The sequence below is a fragment of the Rhipicephalus sanguineus genome, chromosome 11 (genome assembly GCF_013339695.2).
Source record: "Rhipicephalus sanguineus isolate Rsan-2018 chromosome 11, BIME_Rsan_1.4, whole genome shotgun sequence".
NCBI classification, from domain to species: Eukaryota; Metazoa; Arthropoda; class Arachnida; order Ixodida; family Ixodidae; genus Rhipicephalus; species Rhipicephalus sanguineus.
Genome location: NC_051186.1, coordinates 72,022,368 through 72,039,285, shown reverse-complemented (window position 1 = coordinate 72,039,285; position 16,918 = coordinate 72,022,368). Strand labels below are relative to the sequence as shown.

At 45.5% G+C, this 16,918-nt stretch overlaps 1 protein-coding gene across 5 annotated transcripts in view; it reads right to left on the bottom strand.

Annotated features, from left to right (window-relative positions):
• LOC119374407 (signal recognition particle 54 kDa protein) overlaps positions 1 to 16,918 on the bottom strand; it is a 226,759-nt gene that overhangs the window by 23,164 nt on the left and 186,677 nt on the right. Inside the window, exons 1-9 of one of the 5 annotated variants that reach the window (XM_037644495.2) lie at positions 16,452 to 16,650; positions 15,706 to 15,797; positions 13,985 to 14,069; positions 13,125 to 13,229; positions 9,722 to 9,846; positions 7,329 to 7,479; positions 5,176 to 5,235; positions 4,313 to 4,401; positions 2,092 to 2,192 (exon numbers count right to left, since the gene is read on the bottom strand). In XM_037644495.2, coding sequence (XP_037500423.1) covers positions 2,092 to 2,192; positions 4,313 to 4,401; positions 5,176 to 5,235; positions 7,329 to 7,479; positions 9,722 to 9,846; positions 13,125 to 13,229; positions 13,985 to 14,069; positions 15,706 to 15,797; positions 16,452 to 16,529 — 886 coding nt within the window. In that variant the 5' untranslated portion in view covers positions 16,530 to 16,650. Of the gene's footprint in view, positions 1 to 2,091; positions 2,193 to 4,312; positions 4,402 to 5,175; positions 5,236 to 7,328; positions 7,480 to 9,721; positions 9,847 to 13,124; positions 13,230 to 13,984; positions 14,070 to 15,705; positions 15,798 to 16,451; positions 16,651 to 16,918 lie in introns of those variants that run through there. The other 4 variants (XM_049411281.1, XM_049411279.1, XM_049411280.1 and 1 more) reach the window with 4 other exon arrangements.

Below are 16,918 nucleotides of genomic sequence, written 5' to 3'. Positions count from 1 at the left end.
CAGCAATGACGCACTGCACTTGTTGCACCAGCTCCTCCTTGATAGTATCGCCAGGCATCCGTCGCATTGGTCGTTGTTGTGCTCGTGTGTTAGGCCTGCCGCGCGTTGTGGTGTGTGTGTAGCGATGGCTGCAGACGCGAAGAAACGGACGACCCTGACTTTTGCAGCAAAACTGGAAGCAATCCAGCGCGTTGAGAATGGTGAGAAGAAGTCGAGCGTCGCGGACGGGTTAGGCATACCAAGGAGCACATTGAGTACTCTGCTCAAAAACAAAGCCGACATAAAGGCCAAGGCCGAGAAGAGTCAGCACTCGGGCGCGCGGCGTGTACGCAAAGCTGCTTTTGAAGATGTTGAGAAGTCTCTCCACAAGTGGTTCATGGACGCAAGGGCCCGAAATATTCCTGTATCGGGGCCGATGTTGCAACAGAAGGCAAAGAACTTTGCATTCATTCTCGGCGTCGAGAATTTCAGTGCGAGTAGCGGTTGGCTACAACGTTTTAAGACTCGTTTCAACATTGTCGGGAAGACTGTGTCGGGAGAGAGTGAGGACGCCAATGATGAAGAAATTCAGAAGTGGCTTGATCATGAGTGGCCCAAAGTTCTCGCCAAGTATGAGCCGAGCCAAATCTTTAATGCTGACGAGACGGGCCTGTTCTGGCAAATGCTTCCGCGGCAAACGCTGGACACTCGCGGGGACACGGGGGCAAGCAAGGCAAGGCCCGTGTGACGGTCCTATTGGCTGCCAATATGGATGGGAGCACGAAGCTGCGGCCACTTGTAATTGGCAAATTTAAAACCCCGAGGTGCATGCGGAACTGCCCCAATATTCCGGTGACTTATGCCTGGAATAAGAAGTCGTGGATGACGAGGGATATTTTCCTCAAGTGGTTGAAGGCGTGGGATTCGGACCTGGTGCGTCAGGGACGGAAGGTATGCCTTATCGTCGATAACTGCACGGCACACCACACCGATGCCCAGCTGAGCAACATCGAAGTGGTATTTCTGCCGCCCAACACCACTTCGAAGCTCCAACCGTTGGACCAGGGCATTATCCGCACATTTAAGTCTATCTACAAGCGTCGGCTGATCGACATTTTGCTTGTAAGACTCCGGATGGGCCAAGATCTGAAGATCGATCTTTTGGGCGCCATCCAAATGCTCAAGGCGTCGTGGGAAAACGTCAAGCAGTCGACGATAGCCAACTGCTTTCGGCATGCGGGCTTCGGTGGACGCACTGACGAAGCATCAGTGGAAGATCCGAGGAAGCTGGGTTGGCATGCGCAGATGAAGAAAGCGAGCTCGCCGAAACGTGGAGCAAGCTGGAGAGCTTTGTTGGTGCGGAGCCGCAAAGCATGTGCATCGAAGACTTCGTTGGAGGTGACGACAGCACTGGTACAACGGCGGAGCTAACGGATGTAGAGATCGTCGCCGAAGCTACCGCTGAGCAGCCGAATGAAGACGCTGCCGAGGTGGATCCCGCAAGCGCTGATGGTGCCCCGCTCCCGACATCAGCTGAGGTCGTAGCCGCTTTGGCCCTTGCGCGCCGCCACTGCCAGCGCGATTGAAGGCACCGGCCTTTCACTTGTGGATCGCCTGGACTATGTTGAGGACGCAGTCGTCAAACACGCCATTGCCAACAAAAAGCAGGCTACTCTTTTCAGTATTTAAGCCAACACAATAAATACTTTGTTTGAATCTTCAAGTGAGTATTTACTGCACCACGATTGGTTCGTTGGTTGTTTTCCACAAGTTCTTGACGCATTTTTTTACGTGATTTTTTATATCGAATTCTGGATATATCGAAACTATTTCGCGCGATCGCCGTGCCGTTCGATATATCGAGGTTCGACTGTATGCGGCAATATACGGTATGTCACGCCGTTCTGTCATGTCACATTTTTTTTTGACGGTAGGAGTTAAGAAAGACATGACGAGCGCGATGTGACAGCATCACATCTGTCACGCCATGCTGTTTCACACCACACCTTTCTTTCCTCCTGCCGTGAAACCGCACATAGTTTTATATGTTGCACGAACCGACCCAGTGGACAACTTGAGTGAGCGAACCAATTTGTGAAGATTGAAGCTCACCTAAGAGTTTGCTGATGAACGGCTTGACCTTGAATGGCTCAAAGTCGTCTATGTGTTCCCCGGTACCTATGAAGATGATTGGACTATGCGTGGCTGCCACCCTGGAGAGAAGCAACAAGTGAAGTACAGTTTTAGCACATGGCACGTGCAAACACATCATGCCCATCAGCAAGTGACACGTGCTAATTATTACTATAGGCCTGCTGACTTCAAGGAAAACCAGAACAAAGAAAAAAAAAACAAAGACTAAAGTCCCAATAGTACGACAGTTCTGCGGGAAACACTGAAAATGTTGATCACTTAGTTTGTTGACTCTCAAGACACTGCAGGTTGTTTCGCAGAGTTCCTGTGAACCGGGGTATTGCATTCAGAGCCAAGGACTTTATGTTTATAAAGTTTATTTGCAATGTATTCATGTAACGGTGGCTGAAAATTATGGACTACGAAAATAAAAGTATCAAAGAAAGGATCACTTGACGACAAACTTTACAGTAGTAACACTTCGTGTGGCCTTAAATGATTATGCGCAGAGCAGCAACACTCGACAATACATGAACCGGAGTTAACGCATTCTTGTTTGACAACGTTGAAATACAGTCGACGTCCGATTTCCCGGACCCTCAAGGGACCGCGAAAACGTCCGGAAAATCGGGCAGTCCGGAAAAAACGAATGCACGTGAAAACGCACATTTTTGGTAGGTATTTTTCGCTGACGGAGAGGGTCACAGCCGGAGTACAAGATTCCCATAGCAATTCAGCCAATGCATTGTTTAGGTGGCTCTGAAAAGAGCCGTTTATAAAAAAAAAATACGACGTGGCCGGCACTACCTCATAGGTCAGCACTTGGGCGCAAAGAAGTCGCTTATTTTCTTTTGCACGGTCCACTTGCCCGCGATTATGTCTGCCTCAATTTCAGTCAACGTCATGTTGCCGCTGTACACCAATGACAGTGTCATCAGTGCTCGCATCAACTCCGTGTTCGTTGGCTGTGTAGGAGCTGGCTCTTCGTTCTCGGTGTCGGCATCGGAATCCTCCGTAACTTGATGAATGATTTCGTCATCGGTCAACTCCGCACATAGCTCGAGGTCTTTGTCAGCGTCGGCGAAGCCCTCAAGGGTTATCTCGGCTGGAATCAACACGCCGCCAGCGCGCAGATCGTCGAAGGCAACGTCCGCGGATGGCAGTTCGTCATCGTGAGCCTACGAGGTGGCTTTGTGCGCTTCGAAGGCGCGGACAAAGACGAAGGAGCAGTCGGTGCCATTGCTGTAAACGGCGAATCCGCTAGACGAAAAGCGCAGCACGAAACAGCTAGGAACTCGGTGGATGCTGAAGGTCGGGAAACGTGATCACTGAAGGTAGCGCGCAGCAGCAAACGATCAACCACAGACACGACCGCAGAGCTGGCACAGCTAGCACAGCTGACAAAACAACACGTGAACGAACACAGTGAGGTTTGGCTTGGCTAAGCTACGGCTGGCAACGGATTGACACGTGCGGTTTCGAGGTTATGGCAACCGCGGCGCGGTGCGGCGTTGCTGCTGATGCGCGGGTTCAAGGATATGAAAATGAAAACAACCAAAATGGCGGCGTCGGTGGTGACTTTGGGTCGGCGGTTAACAGTAAAAAGTCCGGGAAATCGGATGGCGAAGGCTATAAGCGTCCGGAATTTCGGACTTTTTAATACATTGACTCTACGGGGAACTTGACGGTGCCACAGATGAGTCCGGGAAATCAGGCATGTCCGGAATTTCGGGCGTCCGAGAAATCGGACGTCGACTGTAGCTAATCAGTTTGCACTAACTAATCTTCTTTTCAAGATCCGTTAAAAAACACAAAACATATCAAAATTAGGGAGAGAAGTGGTCTTCTTTTCAATAAATTGAGCAGCTGTGATAGAGCCCCAATGATTGTCCATCGAAGAGTGTTGGCATTTAGACTAGTAGACTAGGACATAAAGCTGGAAACACCGGCAAGGCTTCATTTCTGCAGTCGTATTACCCAATTTTGGGTGAAAATGCAATCACATTACCCATATGAAGGTAAACTGCTTCTAAGGGACGGTGCATGCGAAAAAAAGAAAGCAAGATGCATCATCATGAAAAACGTGTTGTGCCAAAATGTGTCAGCTAGATTACACTCTTATCTAGTACCATATTCAAACCCAGAGTCTTTTGCCCGCGTCCCAGAGAACTAGCGAGGAGGATTGCCAACAATGACTCACGCGCTGAGAGCTCCTCCACCTTTCGCGTGGCCGTCGAGCTTCGTGACGATGACGGCACCGACGTCCACTTTTTCTTTGAAGGCACGTGCCTGCGACGATGCGACGCGGCAAAATTAGCAAAGCGATACATTTGGTTTGGCAGCTTCGTCACTTGTGCCACATGGCACGACCAGGAAGTGCGTCGTTTCTCCACACATTTAATACTGGCACACGTACACTTATGTTACCTACTATTGGATGCAAGATACGCCATTATGTATATTTCCCATGAAATGGTTCCTCCATGTCTACACCGGGGTTCTCACTAGAAATTCTTTAGGGGTGGACATTTTGAGAGCAGTGGTGGTCGTGGAGAGGGATAATACCTATTAACTTTAAATTTTAGGTTTTCAAACTTTCCATCTGCTACACAAATCCCCATTTCATTTCTGGAATTTATGATGCACACAGAAAACGGAAGCAAGGGCACTTGTGTTTTATCGCTGGCACTGGAGCTGGCGATGTTTGAAACCACAAGGTCACCTGTTCAGACTGCTGTTTACATAACCAGGTGGCAGGAGCCACAGCTCGCTGGCGTTGCGTTTGCATAGTTGCCGTTTGTTAGTTCCTCAGGTACGCATTTCAAAGGGGTCATTTAGAGCGGCAGGCGCTCTACCGAAAGTGATGGGCAGTAAAGCGGAGCAGTGGGCAGAATTTACACTACTACCTACCTGTGGGAACAACCCTGCTCTACACCGTCTGAAACTAGGCTTCTTATGCGGCCTAAAATGCCGTTTCACTCGGCTTTCAACTGCCGTCCCACTGTGGATACACCTCAACTTAGTCGAGCAACCACGAGAAACTTAACTCGATCAGGAGCTCACCTGCGCTTCACAGGCTTGACCAATTGATGCGTCCATCACGAAGATGATGTTGTCTGGTTTCTATAGGAACACGAAGAGAAACATCAATTAAATAATGAGCAGAAGATGAACATGGCATGCACGCTTGCACAGGCCAACTTACAAGCAACACTATAAGCCAGCAATCAAGTCGATGCTGGAGGAACGTTAAGGTTCGCCTTTAAGAGAGGAATGCGATAGCATTATCAGGCTCTGTTCGCACGGTCCGTGGGAGGGTGGCGCCATCTTGCCATAATGCGTGTAAATGCAGATTTCCCGCTGCTTGTGGAGGCCGCTAGGAGCAGAGATGACGCCAGCGCTGGAGTGCGTGCTTTTTTTCTAGCTCGCCCTTTATTCGGTTTGAACCACCGAGCCGGTGTGGCTTTTGGGAAGCATGCTGATCTCGTACTCAGAAGGACATGGGTTTGATTCCCATCCTGACCAAAATTTACAAAGTTTTCTTTTCAACTCATTTGCACTCAAACCTCGATATACCGTATTTACTCGCATAATGATCGCACCCCGAACTTGTCGCAGCGATATGTCGTGTGCCAAGTCTAGCTGATGATCATCATTTTACCATCTGTCGAACGTTACATTAAATAACTCTTCAAGACTCACCAAGTTAACTGCACGCACCAAACAGATTCCTAATTTTTGCCCACCCTTGGCGGAAACGTGCCGTATTAGGATAGCAGTAAAGACAAATGCCGTAGTTTTCACCACATGCCCGCCATGTGTTTCTACGTATGTGGCAGCTGAACGTGCCCATCTCTGTTTCTGTCCTCTAAAAGCAGACATGGCTATGCTGTTTACCAATTTAAACGAAAGAATTTATTATTTCGACGGAAGAAACTGTTTTGACGCACGTGACGCACTCACGACCTCCACGACTCACGAGAAAAAACGCAATCGCTTAGCTCCGTCAGCCGCCATGTTTGTTTTGATCACGTGGTTTTGATATCCCACAGTGTTACAGCGGCAGCCGCTTGTTGGTTGACTTGTCATCCCGCAGCAACAAGCTGCCGACGAATTCCCATAATTCCTGAAAAAGCCGCGTCGCCGCCATCGCCGCGTTTTTACCACCGTTCTGTAACGTGGTGGCATGCTTTGTGGTTGCTTGTTTGAGTGCCGGTTCACGATGGGGCGATACGCGAGTTTCACTGCCGCGTTCAAGCTGAATTCGGTTGATTACGCGCTCGAGCACATCAACCGCGCTACTGGCAGGCATTTCGGCGTTGACGAAACCAGAATACAGGCATATCTAACGCGCTCGACGGAACGGAAGATAACCTTCTGTGGGACTGCGATGACACTGCCGGTTCCGACCGAGCGGTGGAATCGAGCGGTGACAACACTGAGGCCAGTGAGGCTTCAGACTCTGAATGAAAGTTAGGGGGTCAGTGAATGAAAAAATTAAAGGGCAATATGCAATGCATGTAGTTCCTGCATAATGTGTGCGTTTATTACAAAGGCAAGCCTTACTCTACTTTTATTTTTGGTTATGTTCATGATAGCTATCGTAAGAATTCTGATACGCGACTTGTTTGTGTTTTTGGTGCTCGAAATATTATTTCGCGCAAAATTTACCCCGCGTAATGATCGCACCCCGAAGTTGGCGTCAATTTTTTTGAAAAAGAAAAGTGTGATCATTATGCGAGTATATACGGTAGCGAACACGGATATAATGAATTATCTGTTATAACGAAGTAAATGAAGAATAGTCTTGCCACAGATACAGTGTTAGATATATATGTTTATAACGAATTTCTGGATATAACAAACTTATTTTCAAGTCAGATGTGACTTTGTTATAATGAGGTTTGAATGTACCTTGCTTACAGGAGCAGCCCAGAGAAATTCTGCGACAATCGGAGCATTCTTTGACCCGTTTTTGTTCTGCGCAGCTGTGAGGATTTTTTCACCCACAGAAGATGACATTGACACGACTTTTTCTATGACACAGGCTCCTCAACGCTATAGCATTAAAGTGGGCCACACTGAGGCATACACTTCATTTTACTGATGCCATGTTTTGCCGTGTCATGATCCCTCAACTGGATTAGCGTTGTTACAGAGTTATCACTTGGCACGAGAAGTGACACGCCGGAATGACGGCCGGAAAAAGCACTCACGGTGGCATTGGACACTTGCAACATCTCCTCGAACAGCGAGTCCTCCTGCTTGTGCCTGCCGCTCGTGTCGACGACGATGATCTCGAAGCCCTCGTTCTTGAACTTCTCGACACCCTCCTGAGCTATCACCACTGGGTCGACCTCCGTGTAACTGTGAGGGCAGAACAGAAACTATCGTTGCAGGTTTTCGCGAGAGCTTTCGTTTCGTCGAAAAGCACGACACGCAGAGCTTAGGAGTAGGAATGGGTGAGTATTCGTGCACTTCGAATATTCAAACAAATATTACAGTATTCAAATTCGCTTCGACACGAATAGATGTATATTTCACTGCAGCGTAGGACTGCTATGCCGTGAAACTACCTTTCCAGGAAAAATCTGCACTGCCGCAAAGCCACACTTCAAGGTATTTTAAAATGTACTTATTACCATCATCCCGATTAATTTTTTTAAAAGTTTAAAAGCGTGTTAAGAGCGCTTATTTGCACTAAGTATAGCAAATTTAAAAACGTAACGTATTTTACTGCTTGGGCCTTGTTACTATTCAAATCCTGCCACTACTCGAATTTGCTTCTACTTCACTTCAAACCAAAAAAGTGACAGTCGCACACGCCTAGTTCCAATTCTTAAAGATAGCATGCAGGTTAATTGAATCATGACAAAATAGCTCACGTTTCTTTATAATACGTGATATACACTATTCAAATTATTCGGTTCGAAATTATTCAACGAATTCACTATTCGCTTCGAACCTCAAATTTACTATTCACCCATCCCTACTTAGGAGGGACAGGCAACGTTTTTTTTCTGTTTGTTGCCATAGTCGGCAGCTATGCTGCCCAAACTACCCAGTACAATCGAACCTCATTACAACCAATTTGCTTACGACACGAAGAAAGCTTCGTTATGTCCGGCATTCGTTAAAGACACAGGCCCATTAAACCGTAATAGCAGCTAGACTACATTTTCACACACTTCAACGTGTCCGATAGTTCATTACATCCATGTCTGTAATAGACATTTCACTGCACATACACATGTACAGTATGCATCGAGTATTCAGTATATGCTAAGTACAGATCATACTTCCTGCAAGCTTACCCTTCTGCCCATGCTTAAATTTATCACACAGGTATTTTGCAATGGATTTCGTTCAATGCTTTCAGGCATTGATTATCAGCTCTGTCTGTAGTAAACTGGAATTGAACTGTGTCATAGCAATATAACTAAAAAAAAACATTTAATTCCAATGCTACAGAACACTGGCTGCGTCAGTCACCGTGATGTCGGAAACATGGTGTTACCGTATTTACTTGAATCTAACGCGCACCTTTTTTCCGGTAAAATGGGTCCAAAAATAGCATGCCCGTTAGAATAGAGCAAAAAAAGAAAAAAAAAAACTCGGTTATCATATTGCCATTGGCATTTTAAAAATGGCCGCCTTCTACACGCCTCGGCCATTTCTGCCATTGTTTCAGTTCATACCTATGTGTGCTGAGGAGTTTGTCACCCTGTTCTGCGTTCGCATCAACGGCATGGAAGTGCCGACTCTAAATACTCGACGAGTGCACCACGATGCCGCATTTAAAAGAAAAGTTATTACATGTGCAGAGACAGACGGAAATCGGGCCGCATCGCGGTCGTTCGGAGTTCCTGAAATGTGCGTGCGAAACTGGCGCAAGCAGAAGCAGAAGATTTTTGACAGCAAAGCTTCACGAAAAGGTTTCAGTGGACCAAAGCAGGGCTGGTTTACCGAAATCGAAGAGCTGCTCACAGCGAAGAGCTTTGACAGTGACAAGGAGTTGTCCGACATTGACGAGGACTGATCCATTATGCGACTCACATCGCCGCCGTAGTGGTGACAGTTTTAGGGGCAAGGTGTGCTGTTTGACCTTGTTTTTTATTTTTTTAAACCTTTGTTCTTTAAAACCCAAATACTTGTTCTTCAGAATGTGTGAAGGTCGAGTCCTACAGTCATTTTTTGTTCTTTTCTGTCACGAAGAATGGGTGCACGTTACAATCGATGTTTCACTTTTTTTTTGGTCGCGAAAAACGGGTGTGCGTTACAATCGAGGGCGCGGTAGAATCGAGTAAATACGGTAATTGAAACAGTGACAGCTAGTGCTGCTCTTTCACCACGCAAGTTTAACTGTACTGTTTAACACTAACTAGAGTTAATTAAGCAATCTAATATAAACTAACAGAAGCATGAAGTGGGCACACACCTCTGAGGGAGGTTCTGAAGCTGTGGCAATGCGTTGATTGAATTCGATTACGAAAAAATTATTGGTGATGATGACAGCCTATTGGCGATGATCACAGCGGCAGGTAAAGAAGGGCTCATTACAGTAATGTAAATGCAATATTTTCTGTACAATAAGCAGGCGGTCACTCACCTTCCATAGAAAGGTATTCTCGCCTTGGTCGCATTCTGCTTCAACTGGTCGAAGGCACCGGCTCGGAAGGTGTCGGCGCACACCAGGCACGTCTTCCAGCCTTTCTTCAGGTAGTGGTATGCCAGCTGCGGACGGGAAATGTACGTACCACAAGCGTTTTGGCTTACTTCTTGCAACAATTGCACTACTTTCTGTTGTGCCGTTTTGCTGAGCTACTCACGATGATATTAACGTCGAAACAACAACTCGCCCAACATTGAAATTCTAAAGAAGTATATTTCTCACAATGAGAACGACGGGAGAAATTATATTAAAGGCGTCGTGAAACATTTTCCGAAAATTTTCAACTACACTCGATCATTTAGAATACACTTCAGAATCCCCTGGTCGTCCATTCAATACTATACCTCGACTAGTTTCATCGTCCAGGTTCATTTAATAACTATAAAATCACAATTACGATTTCCCAGCTCATGTTCCCCTCAACTGTACAGCTGACGTCACTTTAAGTCGGCCAATGAAAAGTCTCTGTCGTTGACAAAACATGGCGACGCAGCGATGTTTGCTGAGCCATAGTTGGCCGAGATTCGTAGCATCATACTGTCTCGCTTGTGACGCCGGCAGCTTGTGAAAGCGAACATTGTTTCCACTTTGATGAGTTGTACGGCACTGTCTGACGACGCACACGGTTGGCAAACACGCCGTAAAGCACAACCTAACATAACCAGAAAGAAAAAAACTGGGATGCTGCACCTTGCGAGCGAAGGCAAGAATACGCACATGACGGAGCCTGGATGTACTTGAAAGCAGAAGCAAGCAGATCAAGTGGTGTACTTGCACAGTATACAACACAGAGTGCAAAAGTTGCTGTGTTATTTGTTTCTTTTCTAGGTTCCAATAAATATATTATTTTAGAGCAAAAGAAAGCTAATGCTGTGTTTATACAGTATAACCTCATTACAACAGACCTTCATAGTGAAGATGATTTTGGTCTGTTGTAAAGGGAGTATGCAAAATCCAAGTGCTGTCACAACAGACTTTTATGTAAACGCTGAATGGGTCTGTTGTAACCAGAGAGAATTACGAGACACAAGCACGGTTAAAGAACCGATCTATTCTTAATGGGGGACGCGGCTTTCTTGCAGCGAAAAATAACAAAAAAAGTAAAGATTTTCTGAAAGTAACATTTTAAGTTTCTGTAGCCCTTTTTCTATTTGATTCCAAAATATCTTCACTGAAAATTACACAAAAATGTTGTAAAAAATTTGCTTCGCCTGCTGAGGTGGCGAAAATTAATGCGGAAATTGCAAAAGAACAACAAAAAACAGCGTTTTTGAAAAAAATACAGCTCCGCGAAGGCGCAACCGGACACCGACATTCTGGGCTCGTTGGAAAGAGCACTTATCCGTATTCAAATTCTCCGCTTCAGCTAGCTTCTCCATATAGAATCAAGCGTGCAAAAAATAAATGTTTGACGTTTCTTTCGAGGCCTCCGGTTGGCTGCTTCTGCCAATCCGATGTTCGCTCCGGGAGAGTGTCGTCTGCTGCTTGCTCGTCGTCAGGTCACGACTGTCGAAAATCGCGCTATTTACTGACGCATTCGCACTCATTCTGAGTTCACGGCTCGACGATCATTTAGAATACACTCAAACCTCTATATAAAGAACACGGATATAACGAATTATCGGTTATAACGAAGTAAATGAAGAACAGTGCTGTTATATATACAGTATTACAAATAAACGTTTATAACGAATTTTCGGATACAACGAAGTTATTTTCGTGGCAGATGTGACTGTTATAATGAGGTTTGAGTGCATAATTACGCTTTACTTTGGCAGCTTCAAGTGGAAGCTCAATCGTCAGATTATGATATCGCGCCGCACTCGTCACGAACATTGCAGACGCACCTCGGACCGACTCATCGGATCCGTGGTTAGAGGTTCCCCTCATCAGCACTTCGGACCTTGTGACATATTACGCATCGGCAGCATACCCCTCAGCCAAGCTTCACCGTGCAGCGACCGCTCGGAGCAGCGGCGGCAGCGGCTAGCAATTTCACGCGTTGGCGCCCCAAAACGCAAGACCAAGCACGCTGTGCGCCGAATTTTTGTCGGCACGGCTAGGCATAACTGATCACTGATGGATCAGCGGCCTTTGTTCTTAAATCGGTATGTCGATATCCGCGTGCTGTCCCGTCCCGAAAGTATGCCAAGCGATGTTTGAAGTCGGAAGTTATTGAATTTCGAATGTCCGTAATAGACACGTCCGCTGTAAAGGGGTCCTGGCCACCTTGCTGGCCTCACATTTTAGTCCATTATATCCGAATGTCCGTTGTACCAGAATCCGTTGTAAACAAAGCTCAATCAATGGAACGGATAGGGAGGTTGGCATAACACCGCAAATTAGTCTGTAGTATACGAATGTCTGTTGTAAGCAGATCCGTTGTAACGAGCTTATACAGTAACTTCCCTTAGCACGACGTCACACGTTAGTGCCTATGGCGGCCGGTAGGGCCGCATAGTTGTTTAGGAGCCCAAGAAAACTGCGATTTCAAATGGGCATCATTAAATATAGACTGAATATAGCGTCGAAATATTTCGGAATCGCATTGTCTAATCCTTGTTGAAGCAGGGAAAATTACAACCGGGCAGCTTCCTTTTCTTTTCACGACCCCTTTAAGACCCCTGAAGACACATGCACCCAGTCTTTGGGGTCATTCCAGTGTAAGAAGCCCTAAAGTGCGTTTGCGCCATCAAAAATGTGCAAGCGTGAAGCAAGAACGACAAGCACTAACAACGACTCTTACAGAGAAATACTAAAACAGCTTTGACTAACAAGATGGTGTCTAAGAAGGCTGCAGCTAAGAGTTTTTCTGTTTTTGTTAATTTTGTGGTAAGAAGTTAATCTCTAGATGCGAAATTCGAAACAAAACTCCCATTTGTCAAAATTACACACCGCTGTACCACATGTCACTGCGATGTCCCAATTTTCAGTGTTCTCTCGTATTGCGTTTTTTTTCGGCACCCAAATTTGTTGTACGCAGCACACATCATGAATGTGTTGTGTGAAGGCTACAGTAATTATTATAGGTACGTCACAAACACATCATAATAATGGAGCTTTATATCGTAATAACAGAGTTAACAGTTGCCTAAAAATGAATTATAAAGTGTGTCCCAAAAGCTTTGCTGTATCAGCAGTCCAATAAGCAGACTGCACTGCACATACGTGTCCAGCATTTATGTACGTATTCACTACAAATCAACACAATGGCCGTTAGCCACGTTCATAAGTGTCATCTGATGTCGTCAGCCGTGCTTGTATGTACTGACCATACGCCTGACCAATGTCATGTGTTATACAGCACATGTGAGAAGCTAACGAGGTTACTAGTACTAACCTTTGTGCACGTTGTGGTCTTGCCGCTGCCTTGAAGGCCGACGAACATGATGACGTTGTTTTTGCCTTTCGTTGGCTGCCATGCCTTGACACCGGGGTCCACCAACTGCCAATGACAAGATGGTCACACTTAAACATAATGTCCTGTGCAAAGACACTCGCATTCCAACAATAACAAAAATGCCCGTGAAAAGAGCTTTGGATTCCAACAGTGATGAAAGGTAGTTTGTATGCATACTTTAACCATGAACAATGGACTATGGTCCATAAATCCTTACAGTCCATTCTGTTTACCATTTTTCTTCTGAGGAGAAAGCAAACACAAGAAACTCTCAAGAATGGAATGCTGTCCTATTTTTTTTTATTCAGTCTTCAGAATGAACACTAACTGTTCACAAATGTGAAAATTTTTCTGATAGCTTTGAAACATTATAAGTCGTTAAGTGTGCACAATATTAACAAAATTAGAGCAACGTTGTTATAAATTTTATACACATAAAATTGGAGCAACAATGTTATAAATTTCACACTGGCAGACATAAAACATAAGAAGTTACGTAGTGGAGCACACAACGTGGATTTGGGGAGCTAGATTTTTTTCTTCTTTTAAACCATGTTCATCTGGCACTCTCCAAAGAGTTCTGGCTAAGTGAACAAACGATTTATTCGAGCCCAATGAAGCCACCATAACAGAAATAAAGTTAACATGAGGAACATGGGAATACACAACGAGTTATGGTGTCTGATCCTGCGTTCCTTGCATTATGTTTGTGCTACGATGGCTTCGCCAGATACGAGTTCCCAACAGAGAGGTTCCTCTCCATGCACGGAACAAGGAACAAATGGGGCAAGGGAACATACCCTGATCAGCTCCTTGAACACGGCGGACTGGATCATCCGCCGCTTGTTCAGCCCGGCTGCCATCTCATCGATGTCGATGACAGATCTGCAGGTGCGTGGAAACATTGGCTTGCAACTTTCTATAATTACCTGCAGTCACCTCCGTTTCTTTAGCAGATGTCAGAGCAAGACAAAGCAAACAAGAAAATACACAGAGATTTGTGATGGGATATGTGATCTGGTTTGCTACCTTGCACTGGGGGTAATGGGAATGCCAGCATCACACGCCCATTTTGGGTAACAATATAGCTCAATCCGGATCGAATTTCTCCACCGTGATGGCTCATTTTGGCAGCTTGTGCAAGCGAGCCAATCGCGGCCGAGGAATTCGACCCTGATCAGGTTTGAATGTGACTAGTGCGACAACCATATAAGGGAAAATATACAGGAAGAATGGCGGGGAAAATAAAGCATATGTACAAAAAGATAGCAGGGCTGGAGAAAGAGAAGGCAGGTCATTCTGAAAGTTGTCATCAATGCAGACATCAATCACAATTGCTCTAATTACAGAGGATTAAAGCACTGCAGACCAAATACAAGAGTTGGTTTTTTTTTCCTCTGCATCATACCTTGCACACATCTAATCAAACACATTTCCTTGTTAAGCTGGTTGTGAATGCATAACCTCAATCTACATGAAGTATTATTTGTTTCCTTCATTGGACCTCATCAAGTTTGTAACATTAAAGGTATTTAATTTAAACAAGAAAGTAAATGGTGTTCAATCCTATTTTGAAATTTGCCACTGAATGTTTCTACTTTCAGTGCAAGAAAACGTCTGAATGAAGAACTAGTGACAGTGCAATTACGAAATGGACAGCAAAAGTAGGTACAGTGTGGTCAAATGTTAAAGGGAACGCTTGTGTGTTGTGTGTCCTTCACTGTGGTAGCACTCTAGATGTCCACGTATGGTGAAGTTGTGCCAATGCACGGAAAAAGTGCGTAGAATGACGCCAGCACCACTTATAACATGACATCTGCTGCAAATCCCCTCAGGAAATTGTGCGCATTCCATAGGATAAAATTCACACATTCTACACATACATGTTCCTTTTAACTGTAGACCATTATACACATTTGCATTAAAGAATAAAGCTTCGCCTTGGGTGGCACAGTACAGTGATGTTTTACTAAACATACCAAAATGCCTTGCACATAAATGAATCAATGAATATCAGCACCAGTCCAAAATTTAGATTTGGCAATGTATATTAAACGCAAGGATCAAATATGCGAGTTGCTAGAGTTTTCACAGGGAAACTAACGGTATTTCACAGCAACAAATACATCCGGTAAAACAAATACACGCTCAAAGGAGGACAAAACTTTAGTTCAGCTTTTGGAAATGTCAAGTTGTGATTGATGGGTTTCTATTTAGCTAATTAAGGAGGAATGTCTTGCGTTTTCACACATCTACTGGCATCATGTGGAAAGAGCAAATCCCAAACACGGTAAGTTAAACGCGTTCATGCTTGACACATGGCAACAGGTTTCGCAATAGAACAGCAAGAATAATAAGGCCCCCAATGACATCAAAGGAATAACATGTCACAGTAAATCGCAAAATCCGCATAATATCAACACCATCATTAAGTGTGCTCGCAAAGAAAATTTCATACAAAACGAATGCGCCATGCAGCTTGGAAATGTCGAAAGACCACGCGTTGCACCTTTGAGCTCACCTGACATTTTCTCTGAGCTGCTTCACGAGCTTGATGTTGATGTCAGCTTCTAGAAGTGCCGTGCATATCTCCTTTAGCATAGAATCTAGAACCTGCGATGCGAAGCAAAACGAAGCATGTTACGACAGCAGAGCCACGACGTGAAACACGCTACGCGTCCTATGCAAATGAGCAAACTTGACCGACATCTTATTTCAGGCTCCCGCACACGAAACGCGAATCTCTCCAACGAGCGTACAGGAAATACTTTCACAGTCACTTTCGAGAACGTCCGCTGATGAACTATCACGCCGTTAATTACATCTTATCACGTGCGATCAGCGGTGTTTCAAACGTACCGTACCAAGGCCTCAATGCGATTACGATGTTTTAGTTAGCGACAGTTGTTTCCCAAAAACCAACGCTGCAACTTGCGCCGTGCCTGCGTTTTCGCGTCCAAACCGGCAAGGAATTTCTCGGCTCTTTTGAAAGCACCAGCTGTCATACGCGCGATGCACGCGAAAGATAACTCAGCGCTGTGAACTAGACATCGGTTGGGACGTAGGCCAGCTCTACCAGCTTACCGAAACGTCACTGGCTTACACAGGTAGCGTTCTCAGGAAAAAAACACAGCACTTAACGGAATACGCATTCAGTAGGGGATCGACAGAAACACGTTTCTCGTGCTTTTCACGGGGCCGGCACACGGAATTGAAGTAGGCCTTGAAGCGGGGAAGACATCGTCCGACGTTGGGTTAGTTACCCACCTCTTTATTTATGATGGTCGCATTGCTGAGCGACCGCAATGCGTTGGTGATCTTGCGGCCCAAGTCGGCTAAAACCATGGTGCCGGTGTTGAGGCCCTGAGCCCTCCTTCCGAAATAAACAGCACCTCACGGTCCCTGTAAACAGCTGGACACGGCATCCACCGAAATGCTGCGTGGAGCTGGCCGAAGCGAACGCACCGCCACCAAGCGTTAGGTAACAGTACTAACTTGTTTAAAAAAATAAATTGAATACTGTAGCGTAAAGCTGACAGCCTCAATAAGCTCGCATTAAGGCTCAAGTGAGCCTCTATCAATTGTTTGAGATAAATCAACCTCTCATGTTGTACAGAAAACCAGCAGGTTATTGGTTTCGGTTTCAGAAAGCGCGCGCAAATCGTGTTCGCTATACCGAAGAGTTCGTTCAAGCGAGTATGATCCATTATATTATTGCGCTCACCGTTTCAAGT